This window comes from Vidua chalybeata, chromosome 8 (assembly GCF_026979565.1).
Source record: "Vidua chalybeata isolate OUT-0048 chromosome 8, bVidCha1 merged haplotype, whole genome shotgun sequence".
Lineage (NCBI taxonomy): Eukaryota > Metazoa > Chordata > Aves > Passeriformes > Viduidae > Vidua > Vidua chalybeata.
The window spans coordinates 13688080-13704697 of record NC_071537.1 but is presented as its reverse complement, the minus strand read 5'-3'; the positions used below and the strand labels follow the sequence as shown (position 1 = coordinate 13704697).

The following is a 16618-nucleotide window of genomic DNA, read 5'->3' as shown; positions in this document are numbered from 1 at the left end:
ATGATGAGCTGGGGACAAACAAGGCTCCTGGACAGCATGACCCTGCTCATACCTTCAGCCCTTCTCACCGAGTCATTCCTGGCTGCAGCTTCACTGCCTGGGGAGCAGCAGTAATCCTGTGCAGATGTCCCTTAGCAAAGCTTTGCTGTCTCTGACAGGGTGACAGATAGGCCACTTAGGGAGCGTGCCTCGTGCCAGGGCTAATGCGAATGGGTGATTTCCATCACGACAGGGTGTCTGAGTGGTCCCAGGGACACGCTACCTCCGAGAGGCACACGGCCTGGGGGCACCTCATGGGGCAGCACCATTTGGACCCCCAGCCTGTCTCGCTCCGTTTCCTACTCATCCCACTCCTCTGCTGGCTGTGCCAAGCCCTGGGGCTGGTTTACATGGCCCTGTTTTTCTCATGGCTCTCTGCTGCTGTTGCAGAGATGAGTTTTGGGACTTGGGTGCATCCACAAGACCCCTGCCTGCCCCAGCAGGCTCAATCCATCTACCTGCTGCCTGCCCTCCACACTTCCCTGGCTCTGGGCTTTGGAGTATGGGTTTCATGGTTAGCTGTGCCTGTGGAGCCTGTGCCATGTGTTGGCCATCTAGAGCATGGCCCTTCCTCCCAGTTACCCTGTGTAACTGGGATCTGGATTCTCAGGAACCGACAGAGTTCTTTCTATCTTCTGGACCTAGGTAATCCAGTGACATCTTCTGCAGTGCAGACCACCAGCCCTGTCTGCAGCTGGCTCCTGCCCATCCTGAACCTGCTGATTGCTTTTGTGGTGGATGTGGTCAGCAGCAGCCAGGCTGCATAAGGCATGCTTTGATTAAAGCCTCAGACACTGCTTAGGTGATTTTCCTCAGCCTGGCCCACTCTTTTTGCATCTGCTGCACGTCCCGGTGAGATTGAGACGTGTTGCAAGGGATGCTCAGCATCCTGGGGTGACTTTGCTGCTGTGCCTGTCCCTGTCCAGACACACTCACTGAGGCATCTCTGCACCCAGTGCACCCACAGCAGGGCACCTCTCTGGGTCTGGACAAGAGGGCAGAGACAAGAACCATTCTTGCTTCTCCTACCCTGGCAACCTGCAGACTCTCACCTCCCAGTAAGGAAGGGTGCCCAAAGGAACATTTAGGGGAGGATGTTGTATTTTTCCCAAGCAGAGAAAGGCTCAGAGGCTGTGAATCCTGGCAGAATGCCCAGCCCTCATGTCTGCTACGGAAAGGAGCGGCAACCAGCGATCAAGTGAGTTGTACCCCCTTTTTTTCTACACTGTGGGGGAGTGGGATATGTTAGCCTGGGCCTGGGGCTGTCCCATTCTACCCTGTGTTACCCACCAAACCGCCCAGCTTCCCCCCTCTCCCCAGCCTGGCAAAGCATCTCTTGCTTGCCTGCTGGAACAGGAGCACTTAGCTAGGATAAAAATAGCCATGTTTGCCTCCCAGTGGACCAGGGATGGCAGAAGGTGAAAACTTCCCTGTGCAGCTCTGCTGGGCTTGCCACATGAATAGTAGGATGGACCCTGAGGAAGGTGAAGTTGGTGGGTGAGCTTGGGCATGGATCACACAGTGCTCCCAATCTACTTCCCTGGGACACTGCTGGTCCCCAAGGGCAGCCAAGAAAATGTGGGCAAGCACATGGTGGAGAGGTTGGAGGAGGGAGGTTGAGGAGGCCAGGGAGCAGCAGGATGGACAAGCCCAGAAGTGCAGGGGATCCGTGGGCTGGCCATACTCCAGCTTTGCTTGTCAGGCTAAGCGAAAGGGGCACTGCCAGAGCTGTCCCGAGAGTTTCCCTCCAGGCAGTCAGTGCATGCAGGCTCCATGCATTGGCTGGGCCACAGGGAGGGCTGGGGGAATGTGTTTAGTTCTCCAAGCATTTCTCCACTGCGTTTTCCTTGCTAAATGGCTCTTATTTTTAGATCCAGGCAGTTGCTAAGCATCACTGCCTCGCTAAGGCGGCTTCTTTCATGGCTTGACACCAAAGCACGCTGACAACATGCTGCCTCGTGAGCATGGCCCTCCCTCCTCGCTGATCTGGATTCCCTTCTGCCCTGCGGCTCCTGTGTGCCGGGCTGGCACAGGGATCAGGAGGGATGCTTTACCTCCTCCCGCAGCCCCTGCTCTCCTCTGTCTCTCTGCATGGGTGAGAGAATGAAGGGAGGAGCACTGGGGAGCGATAGGAGCTGGACAGCAGCTGAGATGCGCCCAGGACCCCTGTCATGGTGCAGTCAGTACTCAGGCAGTGGCATGACAAAAGCCACTGGCTTTGTCCGTGGAGGGGACTCTTCAGCACAGTCGGCATCCCCCGGGGATGGCATCGTGCACAGATGGCAACAAATAACCAGGGGCAGTAGCGGGACATCAAGTTCCCAGTGCCAGATGTACCGGTGGGCTGTGAGCTCCTCTCTTGGCAGCACCGTGCCTCTGGAAGCCTCCCCAAGTCTGCTGCTGCTTCACCCTTTCCCTGGGGCTGCAGGAGATGGGGTAAAATCCTGCTAAAGACTCCAACACTGCATGGAAAGCCATGCTCGGGATGGGGACGGCAGTGGGATGCACTTGTGTGCTTGGCTGCAGGCAGGGGGATCTGGCCGCCCTCCCCACACCTCTCTTGCATCTCTTGACCCCTGCCCATCCCCTCCGTCTCGGACCGATTTCTCATCCAGCTTCTCCCCCCAGGCGGAGGTGCAACAGCCCCGCGGGACCGGGCAGGGCTGGGGTTTCCCTTCCTGGGAGGTCCCACGGCGCAGCCCGGCATGGGCACTGACACGCAGGACTCGGGGGACCATCGCTCCCCCGCAGTGGGCTGTGGGGGTCTGCACCCCTCCTGCCCCACGCCGTCTCCATCTCTGTCCCCTTCTCCGTCCCTGAGCGGTGCCTGGTGCCCGGGGCTCTCCCGAACCGCCGGAGACCGCACCTCGGTGCAGTCCGGACCAGCTCTCTCCCTGCCTCTTCCCGGGAGCGTCCCCGCTCTCCGCCCCCTGCCCGTGCCTCAGTTTCCCCGCGGCGACGGGGCCGGGCTGGCGGTTCCCGGGAAGAGGCGGGGAAGGACGAGAGGGAGGGGGCGGCCGTGCCCAGCCCCGGCGGCGGCGGCAGCGGCGGGGACCGGGGCGGCTGCGCGCTCCTGCTGCCGTGCCGAGCCGAGCCGAGCCGAGCCGAGCTCCCGGCACCGCCGGCCCCTTGGCGCTGCCGCGCTGAGCGGCGCGGCCGGCGGGGCGGGGGGAGGCGGCGGCCGCGGGCAGCCCCTGCCCGCCGGCGCAGCCCGTGCGCCCCGTCGCCGTTCCCCCCGCCGCTCGGCGGGGCGGGAAGATGCGGAGCAAGGGCAGGAAGGAGAGCCTGTCCGACTCCCGCGACCTGGACGGCTCCTACGACCAGCTGACGGGTGAGTGCCGCCGCCGGGGAAGGTGCAGCAGCCACTCGAACCACGGCGCGGGGCGGTCCCGGGCACCCGCTTCCAGCCCCGCTGAGCCCCGCTCCCTGCCCGCTCCGCTTCACCGCACGCCTTGCTCGGGGAGAGGGGGAACGACCGCGACCCCGGCGCTGGAGCAGAGGAACAGTCCCGGCCCCCGGGGAGAGGGTGCTCCGGGGGCGATAGGGCTGGTCCCAGCGTGCAGAGGTTGTCCCGAGGCAAGGAAAAGGCCCCGGGCGGGGTGGGGGTGGAACGCTTGGATCGCTTTTGGCCGCCCCCCAGGTTCACACTCCCTCACTGTTCCGCCCAAGCCCCTCGGGACACCAGGGTCTGGCGCTGGGCTCTCTCTGCCATGCCTTGGGCCCCCGCTGCACCCTGGGGTGGCACAGCAGCATCCCGGCAGCAGGTTCCCCAGAGAAGACAGACTCACTCCACTCAGAAAACCCCAGCAGCACCACGGTGCCTGGTGTCTTCACCCGTCACCCGGTGTCACCTAGAGCACCCCTTGAGTTGTCCTGCCCCTGGATGGGATAGCTGTGGGACAGAGAGGATTAAGATGATCAATTTGTGACCCTATTGTATTCCCCTTCATCCTCTGCCCCATCAGGGAATTGCCGAGCATCCCACATTCCACAACATCTGTCCATCCGTCACACCTCATCTTCCACTGTCCGATAGGGAAGCAGCTGGGCTGGAGCTGGCAATACCCCTCCTTCCCCACGTGCTCTCCACAGATCTGGCCAAATCCTGTCCTCTTTCAGGGCCTCTGTTGCAGCTGTGAAATGGGGCAGCAGTTCCCACCTGCTTTCTGGGACCCCGATGGAGCTGAACCTTTCCTTAGCCACTGGGGTTCGGTGTCCTGGTGCCGCAGGCACTGTTGTGTGAGCACAGGCGGCTTCCCTGAGTTCCGGTGATGCTTTTCCTGCCGAAGTCTGGGGTGGATTTCAGGATTTGCTCTAGAATTTCAAAGAAGTGGTGGCATCAGAGCAGGACCTCTGCTCTTCTTTCCTGAACTGCCCCACACATGGGAAATGCTGCTTACTGTCTGCCCAAACGTGCTGCAGAGAAGATATTTTTGAGCTGTGTAGGAACTTGGAACCCACACACAACTTTTGGTTTCTCCAGTAACTTTAAAATGCCCATATGGATTTAAATCAAATCAAAGTTAAAAATAAATTCCAGTCTCTCTAAGACTGAGACCTTTTATGCCTGGGCTTACCTCTGAGCCAGCTGTGCAGCAAGAACATGGATGGAGTGGAGCTGTACCACCATGCAAGTCCCTGCCTGCAGGGATGGGGCTTTGGGGAAGTCTTTGGGGGATAAGGGTGGAAATATCTGCCCCATTTCCCAGAGTGGGAAACAGGCCCTGTAGGGCATGTCACTCATTTCCCATCTCTGTCAAGTCAGTGACCTGCCAGGGCAAAGCCTGCAGTAGCACCATAGAGGAGAGGGAGTTGGTCCCAGTGGCACTGATTTCTCCTGCACTGGCTGAATGCACTGAAGCAGACCCCCCCTGTGGAGGGAAAGCTGTCTTTCTCCCAGAAAGCGTGGAAGTGATGCAGGCAGGAGAGGGGATGCAACCTTAACTCTAGGGAGGGTTTACTAGCTTGACCCCATGCCTTCTAACCTGGTCTTGGCTCTCCTGATATCCTGGAGATGTGGTGAGGAGCTGGGACCTCCACAGGGCTGTAGCAACGCCCTGGTGTGAAGCTGGCAGTGCCTGTGTGGGCTCTATCTGCAGATGGGAGGGTTGCCCCTGGCACCTGCTGTTTGGTAGCTCAGCTCTGCTTGGGGTCAAGCACGAGCAGTTTTGGGTGTTCCTGCAGCTTTGGAGACCCCCATCCATCAGGGTGTGTCAGAGTTTAGAGGGCATCTGCCATGCAAGAGCTGTTAACCAAGAGATGATTTGGTGTCAGGCGAAGCAACAGCCCACAGCAGCTCCAGGGTGTACAGGAACAGCAGTCAGTCCTGCTGCCTCCCATCACTGCCCAAAATCATGGGTGAGAGCAATGTGATTCCCACCTCTGCATGCCCAGAGAAGGGTTAGCAACACCCACTTCCAGAAGGAGAGGGGCTAAACAGGAGCACAGGACCCCCATCCATGCTCAGGGTAGAAGCACTCCACGATGTCCACTCATTATTAAATTTAAAAAGCTGTTGAAAATGAGGGTGCACATGACAGTCCCCACTCCTTGTGGTGTCTCCAGAGATGCCCAGCTGCCCTGGCTATGTGAGCACGTGGATGTGTGTGTGAGAGGCCAGAGTGAATGAGAACTGCCTGCATGTGAGCAGTGGGGAGAGCAGCAGTGCTCCCTGTGCCAGGGAAACACAGACAGGCTGTGCTGGGGCGAGCCGGGATGGACCCTGCCTGTGCTGACCCTGCTGCGGTGGTATGGGGCAAGGGCAGGAAGCAGCCAGGCCTGCCTGGCTGCTGAGCCTGAGGCTGGGCACCCACCTGGGTGCTAAGGAGAGAAATGTTTAGGTTACACCACCAGGAAATTAAACTGGTCCATTTCTGGGATATTTAGATGACGCTAGCGAGAAATAAAAGCCATCCATAAATTTCATTATTCCTCCTGCCTCTAATGGCATGAGCAATTAGTGTGCAAGCAGCGCCCAGAGCCAGTGTCTCAGGACTGCTCTGGCCATGGCTCTCCATGCAGAAGAAATGGGAATCCAGAGCCACTTTGTCCCGAGAAGTGCAGGTGCCACATCCGTGATGCTGAATGCTGGCAGTGTGAGAGGTGAGTGAGCTTGGAGGAGGGTTTCCCTCCCGCCTGATGCTCCACAGGGGTGTGTGAGCATCACGGGTGCCCTAGCTCCAGATCTGGAGCAAGGGTGGGTGGCCTGGAATTTGTCTTACCCCATTGGACAAACCTCTCCTGGCCATGCTGTATCCCGTGAGCAGGACAGCATGTGCCAGCACAGGGTCAATATCTAGGCTGTCTGGGGTGGGGCAAAGCCCCTAACTGCATTTTGGAAAAATGAGGGATTTATCTCCAGGGCTGTTGGGTCCCCAAGAAAGGGTTAGGAGGCTCACTTTTCACCCCTGCTTTTTTCCTCCAATTGTCGTGATCTGGGACTCGAGCAACCGCTTTGCTCCACCCCAAAGGCAGCCGCAGTGTTTGCAGGGTTGAGCAATCGCTGTAGAGATCATCTGCAGAGCTTTGGGATCCTTCTGTCTTCAGAGGCACAGCTGATGGATGGGGACTCCCCAACTCCTAGCACTTCTAGCAGCCCACCCTGTGAGATGAAAGCCTTAGGCAGCAGCGTAGCAGCAGCAGAGCATCTGGCTGAGCTCTCCTCCCTACCTCGAAGGAGGGTGTTTCACAAGTATTTCTCCCCATGGCAGTAAGAAAGGAGAGGTGGGGCCAAGCTGTCCCCTACAGACACATCAGAGGGAGAACAGGCCAGTCGAGTCAGTGGGAGGACAGTGGGAGCAGGGTTCCAGTCCCTGCCATGGGATAAAGCTGAGGAGCTGTGTCCTGGCACTGCTGCAGGAGGGTCCCAGGTGATGGGCAGGTCTAGGGCTGTGCCAGGGGCTTGTTCTGCTGCTGGCAAACCCAGCAGCTTCATCGTGTCTACTCACAGCCTGTGATCAGCCAGGTGGGGGTAACATCTCCACCAGCTTGCCATGGCGTAGGACTTCCATTTGCATGGGGGATAATTTATTTCCCAGAGTGTGGAGGAGGTGTCAGTGGTAGCCCATCCCAAATAATAGTGTGTGTAGGGGGAAGCACTGGGATCTGCAGCTAGAAGATGGAGTGACAGGATCATTAGGTGGGAGCAAGGGCATGAACAGGCAGGGGCTGGCCAGGAGGCCAGCTGCAAGTGTGAATGGCAGGTTGTGTGCTGTGCCTGTGTGCTGGATGGATCCCAAGGAGGGGGGCTGGGGTGGAGACTGTGCCCAAGACCAGCTTGCCCATATCCAGATTAAAGGCCCTTCTCTTGCCCAGTTGCTTTCTCAAGAACAGCCCTGCACAGCCCTGTCCTCATGGGTCTGGCAGGGCCAGCTACCTGCATCCCTCTGGTCACTGTCAAGCATGGGTTGTCCCCTCCTCCTAGCAGCAGCCCCCAGGAGAGGTGACACCCACCAGTGTCCTTCCCCTGGATGTCTGACCCGTGGGAACCGTGTGTTGCCCATCCGCCTGCTCCCCCGCTAACCTGCCTCCCCTCCTGCTGCTGCTCCATGCAACCTCCCTCTGCTTGCCACTTCTGCTCCTGCAGCCTGGCAGTGAGGCTGGGCTGGAAGCCACGCTGACCCTCGAGCCAGGTGCCTGAGCTCCCAGGAGGTCCTCTGTCAGGGTGGGGTTTGTAGGGAAGAGTCTCCCCCTCGTGTGCCAGGGTTAGGGGCTCCCTTGGGTCATCTCTGTGCCAAAGCGCCTTGCCCTCAATGGCTGCTGCACCTTCTCGGGGTGATGGGACTGTTGCCTGACTCTGCCTCATCTCTGTCTGCTGTCTCCCTCCTTCTGGCATCTGTACCCTCTTCCTCTTCCCTCTTTGCTGTCCTGGCTTGTCTGCAGTCCTCTGATGCTGATGACTTCTCCCTCGTGGGGTGTTGTGGCATTGCTGAGATCCTGAGGGTCCCTGATGGAAGGGATGCTGCTCCTAGCCAAACATAGGGCAAGGAGCATGTGAGTGATGCTGCCGGGTACCACTGCTCACAGGCAGGTTGGATTTCACAGGTGGAAAGGCTGGAGCTGAGGTTTTGGCAGCCGCTGCTGCATCCCTGCAAGCAAAGGCAGGTTGGAGTCCATGGGGAATTGGTGGCACAGGATTAATTGACAGGAAGTTTGTGGATTTGGTTGGGCCAGTTAAACAGCTGATCTCTACAGATGCTGATGCATAATTCATGGGTTGTCTCAACTTCGGCCAAGGGATACAGCTCCTCCTGCACAGGGCTGGCCGTGCACAGGCTCTTTCACCAGGTCACAGAGTTTTTCCTCACTGTTGGCCATGTTACAACTGGAAAATATCTCAGCTCAGTGGTGCTGTTCTCATACTGTGTGTTGTGCTGGAACCAGTTGCCCTCAGAGCTTTGGGAGCCAGGACATGTGGAGTTTGGTCCCTGGAGCAAACTCTGGTTTCTTCCAGCTGTATTGGGTCCATATGTCCCAGCTGGGCCTGAGCTTCAGGCATTAACAGCCTGGATGTCAGTGGGTCGCACCAGCCCTGAAGGACAGGAGAGACCCTGTTCATGGAGCTGCCTCTGCCTCAGTCCTCATTAGTGATGTTTTCATTAGGGGAAGTGGTTTGGTTTTGTTTAAGCCAAATTGCTGTGCTTGGGAGATGATAAATCCATCTGCTGGCAAATCGCTCTCCTGCCGCCGGATCCCAGCCCTGCTCTCTAATCACGCCGCAGATAAATGAGCCTCTAGTGAAATGAATCTCCCTGTCGTCCCTCGCCGGGGGAGGGGGGGCTGAGCTGGGTGGTCTGATGCCATGGTGAGGGGCTCTGGCTTGAGGTGGGGAATCACAACCCTTCACTAACACTGTAGAACTCTGAGGGTGGTTATTGCTGAGCAAGTGAACTGCTGGGGTTCTGTGGGTAAGTGGCTTCTGTGGGAGCAAAGGGGCAGAGGAGCCCCTTTCCACAGGGCAGGGTCTGTGGATGGTGCAAGGGTCATGTTCAACCCACTGTCCATGCCAGAGTGCTCTGCTGGCAGCTGGGGCTGGGTGCATGCCATGCCATGGGGGTGAGTGGCAGGATACGGGGGACGAGTGACCCTGGTCCCTGTGATACTCTCCCTTGAGGGCTTTGCAAATGTTCTGTGGCAGCCGGGCTGTGCTGGGTGGGAGGCTCTTGCTGGGGTCCTCCTGTACCCGAGCTGCTGTGGCTCTGGCTGCTTCAGGCTTTTAAGTAAATTTGTCTTCCTCTTCAAATGAAAAGGGGTGGTGCAGTCCCTGGGGAGCAGTGAGAGTAATTAGCTTGTTTGGAGACAGAGCCCTGCAGGAGGGATCTGGGGGCAGGACACTGCTGCCTTCAACAGGAGTTGACAGAGATGGGGATGTGGAGGGCTGCCACTTTCGCTGCCTCTGAACCTGGGCTTCCTTGAATGTTTCCTCTGTCATCCAGACAGGGCAAGTCACGTATAGAAACGGCTGGGCAGGGAAGACACTCACTGCCATTGACATGCATTTTTGTGTCCATGTCTTGTGTGCCTCTCCAGCCTCAAAGGCTCAGCTCCATCGGGTTCCGGATGACTGCAGCCCCATTTTGGCAGGAAGCACTCTGCCTTTGAACCTGTTGGGTTGGAGATCCCTTCTGTTTAGGGAGCTGGCACCTCTCCCAACCCCACGTTGGTGTTGTCATTGCTGCTGGGGACTCTGGGCAAGAAGGTCAATGTCCCATCCATGCTGCTCCTGCTCACTCCACCTGAGGACATGGGGGGCCTTGAGACCCTGAGGTCTGCAGGACATACAAGCAGGAGCCCCCCTCTGAGCGTGCATGATCATCTGATTCCTGTGCCAGTTTCATCCACAGTGAGTGTTTTAGGGGTTGTGCCCTGTGCAAGTGGGGGCACTGCACACCCCTGTGTGCAGACAAACCTGTTCTGCTTAGCCCTGGGCTATACCTGGAATGGACAGATGGCTTTGTCCTGATGGGAGGGAGGTGTGGGGTCTGACTGCTCACAGAGAGGTCTGTCAGGGACCATGCTGCAGCAGCAGCAGTGCCTGTAGGTAGGCAGGGAATACTCAGAGCCCCAAGGGGCTGGCAGTGGAGATGGACAGCTTCCCCTGCGGTCCCTCTCTAGGGAGCAGGTCAGGGACAATGATGGAGTGACTAACTCAGCAGGTGGGGTGGTGGCACAAATCTACTGCCTTAGCTCTGCCCTGCAGAGACTTGAGAACTGGATGGGGTTGGACACCATAGTCTGTCCTGTTATTCCCATGAGACGCATCCCATGGCAGTGACATTCCTGCTGGGAAAGGGCTCGACAGTCTGAAGCAGAGGCAGGCTTCTTGGCAAGGTGCTACCATGAGAGACTGGCATGACCTGGCACTGAGCCTGTGGGGCAGAAAGTGGGACCTTGTATCATTGGTGATGGCCTGGCCAGGATGAGAGTCACAGGGAAGAGGGGTTTCCTTGACCCAGATGGGGAAGGTGTAGCCCTGTGGGATGCAGGGAGGCACCAGAAAACTCTCACACCCATCAGAAGCCCGGTCAGGATCTAGGAAAGAGCTATCTGTATGCTTTCACCAGTTACTGCAGCCCATGCAGCTGTGGAGGGGTGAGATGGGAACTGGCCTGCTTGCTAACGAGATTAGACAGGCGAGCCATTGCTCCTGGCCCCTTTGGTTAATCGCTTCTTCCTAGATTGAATTTTTTAAAATTGCATTGCTTACAGAAAGCCCCTGAATGGGTTTAAAGGCAATAATCCACCTGGCCCTCTGTCACTGCAAGGGCCCCCTTGGGGCTACTGGGCAGTGGGTTGTTGAAGTCCCCAGTGTGTCTCCACGTGTCTCTGGTGTCCCTGGGAGGTGGCTGGCAGCACTGGCCCTTGACAGCTTCTGAATTATTCCAGGAGGGAATATGCATTAATTGTTAATGGTGTGATTTAGTGAAGTTTCCAGAGGTGAGGGAGAAGGGACTGGGTCAGATGCCAAGCTCTGTACTGCAGCCCATGTGACAGGTTCCTTTTGCCATCCCCCCCAGCCCTGCTGCCTCAAGGGCCGTGGTAGGCAGCTGCCTATCCTACTAGACTCCTAGGGGCATGCTGGATTTGGGTGGTTCAGTGATGTGGTACAGCACCCCCAGCCCTGGTTGCACTTGGTTGAGGTCTCATCTGACCCTGGAGCAGGGAGGGACAGCCACTGGTGCCAGGTTCTGGGGTCGCAGCACAGGTGGAAAAGGGGTGTGGGGCTTGGGCAGCACAGTAACAGATGTTATAATATGTTGTGGTTATGACTGATCCCAGCATCTCTTGAAGACATCTCAGCCCTCTCCTGAGTGGTGGGATCTGCCCATAAGTACTTATTTCTTTCCCCTTCACTCTGCTTCAAGCAATTGATCTTCTGAGCCCATCCCCAGCCTTCTGCTGATCATGCTGACCCAAACAAATTTCCCCTGGAGCCCGCCCTCCCTGCTTGCTTCCCCTCCATCGTGCAAAGTGAGTCACTCCCAGGCACCAGGAATCATTCATGTCATTTCCCCCTTTGCCGCAAAGTCATTAATGCGAGTGGAATAATTTGTTGCATAACAGAGAGGATCAGCGGGAGCGCTGCTCTGGCAAGCGATTCCTGGCCCTGGCCACCACTGGCCTGGGAGAGGGCAGCTTGAGGGGATCCTGCTGGCCCCAGGGCTGCACCATGCTGGCAGCAATGGGCTTGGATCCCTGAGGCATTTTTCCAAAAGCTATCAAGTCTTGCCTGAATCGCAGCCTGGGGGGATGGACCTGTTTGTCATGGCCTTGGTGTCTGTTCACCGTCACACAGATCCTCCAAAAGGGATGTGTTCCAACTGCCCCACAGTGACACAGGCAAGAAGTGTCCCCCGCACTGATCAGGGTGTGTGTTGTGGCGTCCTTTGTTCTGGACACATCCCTGCCTCCTACCCACCCCAGCTCCTCTGAGCTCCCCACACTGTGGGTGTCACAAGTGCTTCCGACCAGCATCCAAATCCCTCCTGACTTCTTGTTCCAGAACTGGGGACCCCAGAATGTCCCAGCAAGGGTGCAGGCAGCTCTGGAACTGCTCCCAGTGAGTTCCCAGCTGGATGTTTTTGGTGTAAACCCAAGCACAGCTGGCGGTCTCTCCTGGGGACCTTGCAGCCTCCCAAGTAGAGGGCTGCCCAGAGGGGGCACTTGCCACCCCACCAGCAAAGGGGTGTGGGGGCTGAGAGCCTGTGCTCGAGTGATGCTCGCTGTGATTGTGGTAGATCCGGTGTCTCCCTGCATATCGGGTGGGAGAAGGGCAAGGAACTGTGCTTCAGGTGATAAGAGGCATTGTGGAGACTGCTCCCCCTCCCCAGGGTTAATTTCCTTCTATCCCACGCTTGGCCAGGCATTAATTTAAAGATGCTGTAATGGAGAGGGAGAGCGTAAGAGGATTGGGCTGAGGACAGGAGGATTTAATAAAGGGAAGGGATGTGGCTGGGTACTACACAGGGTCTGATGGTGCAGGATGGTCAGGAAATGCCATGCACTCCTCAAGACTGAGCCACCCTGATGTGTCCCAACTGCCACTGTGGTGGCACCCATGGTACCCTCCAACAGCAAACATGGGAGTGAAGCTTTTCCCTTCCTGAGGGAGAGCTGCCGCTGGCTGGGTGGGGACAGGGCTGTGAGCTGCTTGTTTGAAGTGTGGCTGTGCTGTGTTCCACCCGTCTGTGCTTTGCGTGAGACGCCAGGCACAAGCTCAAACCCAAGCCTGGAGTAACCAGCAGGAGGGCATCATGCCTGGATAGGGGGAATAGGCGGGAAGGGACAGGCAGAGCCCCTTTGGGGTGCCATATCCCAGCTGGGGTTTAGTGCCCTTGGCTCAGCTGGGCAGCAAGCCCCTCGGTGCAGGGGGCTGCCCTGAAGCAGAAAGGGGAAGAAGGAGATGGTGTTTAATATTTCCAAGTGACTCACCGAAAACCTGCTGTTCCTTGGGACTGGCCACCCCCAGCATCCCCCAGGAGGGGCTGGGATCGGGGCCACCCCAGTGCAGTGTAAGCTGGAGGGAGAGGCTCTTTTGGGACCACACCCATGGAGGCAAAGGAGCTTTTTCTCCTCCTCCACCCCTCACAGACTCAAGAGTCCCACCTGTACCCTGGACCACAGTGCCAGGACAGGGACGTAGGTCCCAAGGGATGGTGGTGTCCCCCCAGCCCTGCACCATCCTTTGCCTCCCTCAGCACTGTTTGTTTTCTCAGCCTGCCCTGCTGTAATTACAACCCACTGTCACTCTCTGGATAATACAACTTCTCTTTTATCATTGCTTGATTAAATTACTGTGGGGAGGTGAGGGGCTGGTAACCCCTTGTTTGCTAGGATCAACAACCCAGTGGCACTGAGGAAGTCTCCTGGGGCTGGCAGAGGAGCTGGATGGGGATGGCTGTGCCCTGGCCTGGGCAACCTGGCTGAACATGGGGTACATGTATGCCCTTGGGAGGGATGAGGTGCTGACTTTGTTGTTCATGGGCACAGGATCTCTGGCACAGATGTTTCCAGGCCAGCCCTGAGGAAGTGCCCTGGATGTGACCACTGACGCCCTGCCTATAAGTCTCCCCTCAGTTTGGAGTCTTGCCTATTACCAGGCTGGAAAGAGTGTGTGAGCAAGGTGCCTGCTGCCAGGCCAGCCACCTCTGCCTGCAATTAGTTGGTGCTAATGAGTGTCCCTGGCAGCTGCTGCCAGGTCAGTGATCTCTGGCAGAGCCTCTGCCAGGCTATCCCCCCGTGAGACCAGACACATGGGTCCCACTCCCTGCTCAGCAGAGCATCCTCAGTTGTGCTGTTGGTCCTCAATGCAGACGTGGCTCCCTCTGCTCAGTCTCCATCCCTTCCTCATCCCTCTGCTGTCTCTCTGCCTTTGCACTTTCCCCTGGAGGCTGGTCCCAGTTTGGGCACTGTCAGTGGTACACCTCCAGGTACTGCCCCTGTGTCTTTCTGCTCGGGGTGCTGCTTTCTCCTCATCACAGCCACCCCACAAGCTGTTGTAGCAGTGGAAATGGAGTTTGTTATGTCATCCTCAGGAGCAGGATATGGCCCTGTTTACAAACACTTGGGCTGGAGTGGTAGGAGTACTCTCCTGGGCACTGCTCATTCTGCTATGATGGATTGGGGAGGAGATATACAACAGGTCTGACTGGGAAATGCCTCCCACTGTGAACATCCCTGGCTCCTGGGGCCCTGGCTGGGAAATGGTCAGTCTGGAGATGGAGCAGTTTTAGAGGCACTGTAGGTCTTTGTGGCAGGATGTTGTGGGGACGAGTTCCGTGATGATGTAGGGGTTGTGTACAGATGTGGGAGCATGGGATGACCTGCAGGCTCAGGGTAGCTCTCCTCCTGGTGTGCTGCCCATCCTCACAACCTGTCCTCCTGCCTGCCCTGGATTTGCAGCTCCAGACTTGATTTGCACAGATCAAAGCCCGGGGCCATCTCTCATCTTGGCTTACCTGGGTCCCGTCTGCCCCCAGCCCGGAATGCGGGGGAGGTTTGGAGGTAATCCTTGCACACGGGATGCTGCTGGCTAATTATAGCAGAACCTCTCACTTCATGGGAACCACGGCAAATTGTCCCTTGAGCCCTGGCAGCAATGGTACAAATCTTCCACTAATTAGACTTGAAAGTCCTCCCGTGAGCTCAGACACAGGATGGATATTTGATTATTAACATATTTGTTTCTGAATCTCTCAGCAGGTCTTGCACTGGAAGGTTGTACTCCCCCTCCATAATTGCCAGGCACATTTATTCCTATCAAGAGTGCCTGGGGGCTCCAGGGAGTGACGGGGGGGGGGGGGGGCTGTTCAGGTCTGTGTGCTAATGTTTGAGATTGTCTCATTAAGGTGTGTAGAAGAAAACCTGCTGATGCTGAGAAGGTCTTAGGCAGGAGCAAGGCCCCCGGGCTCTGCCCTGTGCCTTTCACCAGCCCCTCTCCCAGATGGGATGCTCCTGATTCTCCTGTCCAAGTGGGAACCCAGGGATATCTTCCCATGTGCTCCCAAGTGGGTGGAGGCACTGGGCAGGTAGAGGAGGGATGAGGATGACCCAGTGGTGCAGATCTGGTGCTGGGCACCACAGCCCAACACAAAGCTGCTGGCCATGGCACCTCCAGGGAGAGCATCTCTCCCTCCAGTGGAGGCAGGCAAACTGCAATGGAAACACTATCTCTGAAACAACTGAAAATAGCTTTCCTGTCCCCAAAATGTCAGTTTCAAAAGGCAGTCTCTAGGGCCTCCCCGGGTTGGCAGTCAGCTGAGCGGGTGCCCTGGAGATGCTACCCCATGGGGCAGAGAGCAGCTACCCCATGGGGCTCTCTGCTACCCCATGGGGCAGAGAGCAGCATGGTGGAAGGCTGAGCCATCACTCAGGGTACAAGTGGAGAGAGGGTCAATGTGGCATGGGGGGCCATTAGCCCAGCCATGGGGATGCACTGTGCCTTGGACTGAGGCTGGAGAAGGGTGCAGGTGAGCTGTGGGCTGTTGGAAGGACAGCACTGACCTTGTGTGTCTGCATTGCCCTGAACCCCCTAGGTCCACCCAGCCACCTATTCAGGGGCTTCAGGCCAGTGCCGGGGTGTTGTTGGCATAGGGACCCATGGACTTGGTGAGGAGCCATGGGTCAGGACCTCAGCCCCATCTCCAGCACTGCTTTGCTCTCCCTCCCTGCCTTGTTGCTGTGTCTCCCTGAGCCGAGGGCATGCGCCTCGTTACAGCTCTGGAGTTATTAATAGCAGCAAACCCTCTCGATGCCTTCAAGCCAAGTCCATTTTGGGGGAGATTCCTGCCATTTGAAACGTTTCCCCTCTGGGCGTCTTATCTCCCTCTCCCAGCTGTGCAGCCAGCGTGTGCAGGAGCCCCTGGATAAGCGGTGGTGCTAATAGCCCGTGTCACTCAGCGCGGCAGCATCCGCCTGGGTGACAGAGGGTGTCCCGCTCCCCGGCCCACAGGCAGCCCTGAGCTGCCTGAAAATGTGGGAGCTGAGGTCGTGTCCCAGCCTGTTCCCACTGTGCTTCCTCCTGTCACCCTGCCGAGACAGATCTGTTGGTGGCCAAGCGAGCGCTGATTGCAAGGAAATGAGCCTAGTGCCACCTCCAATTTACTGGAGCCCAACCTATGTGTGATTGCATAGAGCTCATTACCATCACTGTGGCTTGGTGTGGGGTGGTGAGAGTGGCAAGGCTGGAGAGATGCTGAGGACCACGTCCTCTCCTGGAGCAGACTTGGGAGCAGGGCTGGCATCACTTGTGACCAGGCTGAGATTTTTTCCCAGCTTCTCAATTGAGGAGACCCTGGTGATGATTGGAATGGGTGCTGGAACAGGGCTGGGGATGGAAATCCCTGCTGATTTTCATGAGGTGCCATGGGCATGGAGCAAGGTGGGCATTTGGGGGGCAGAAAGATGCTGGTTTGGGGTAAGGAGATGCTGTGTCTGTGTTGTGCCCCAGTGTGAGCTGTGCACCCCTGTAGAGCAAAGCGCACACTTGTGAAGGCCACACTCTTTGGAGCTCCTGGGTACTGTGCTGCCTCACTGCCTGATATACCCTGGGTGCCCCCAACACTGCTGTGCTTTTCAGACT

The 16618-nt window shown here is 57.4% G+C and overlaps 1 protein-coding gene across 2 annotated transcripts in view; it reads left to right on the top strand.

The window, feature by feature from the left end:
• The first annotated feature begins 3218 nt into the window (after window positions 1-3218).
• Window positions 3219-16618, top strand: part of KCNIP2 (potassium voltage-gated channel interacting protein 2) — a 43877-nt gene continuing 30477 nt past the window's right edge. For both annotated transcript variants that reach the window (XM_053949009.1, XM_053949008.1), the window contains exon 1: window positions 3219-3370. In XM_053949009.1, coding sequence (XP_053804984.1) covers window positions 3298-3370 — 73 coding nt within the window. In that variant the 5' untranslated portion in view covers window positions 3219-3297. The remainder of the gene's footprint in view (window positions 3371-16618) is intronic.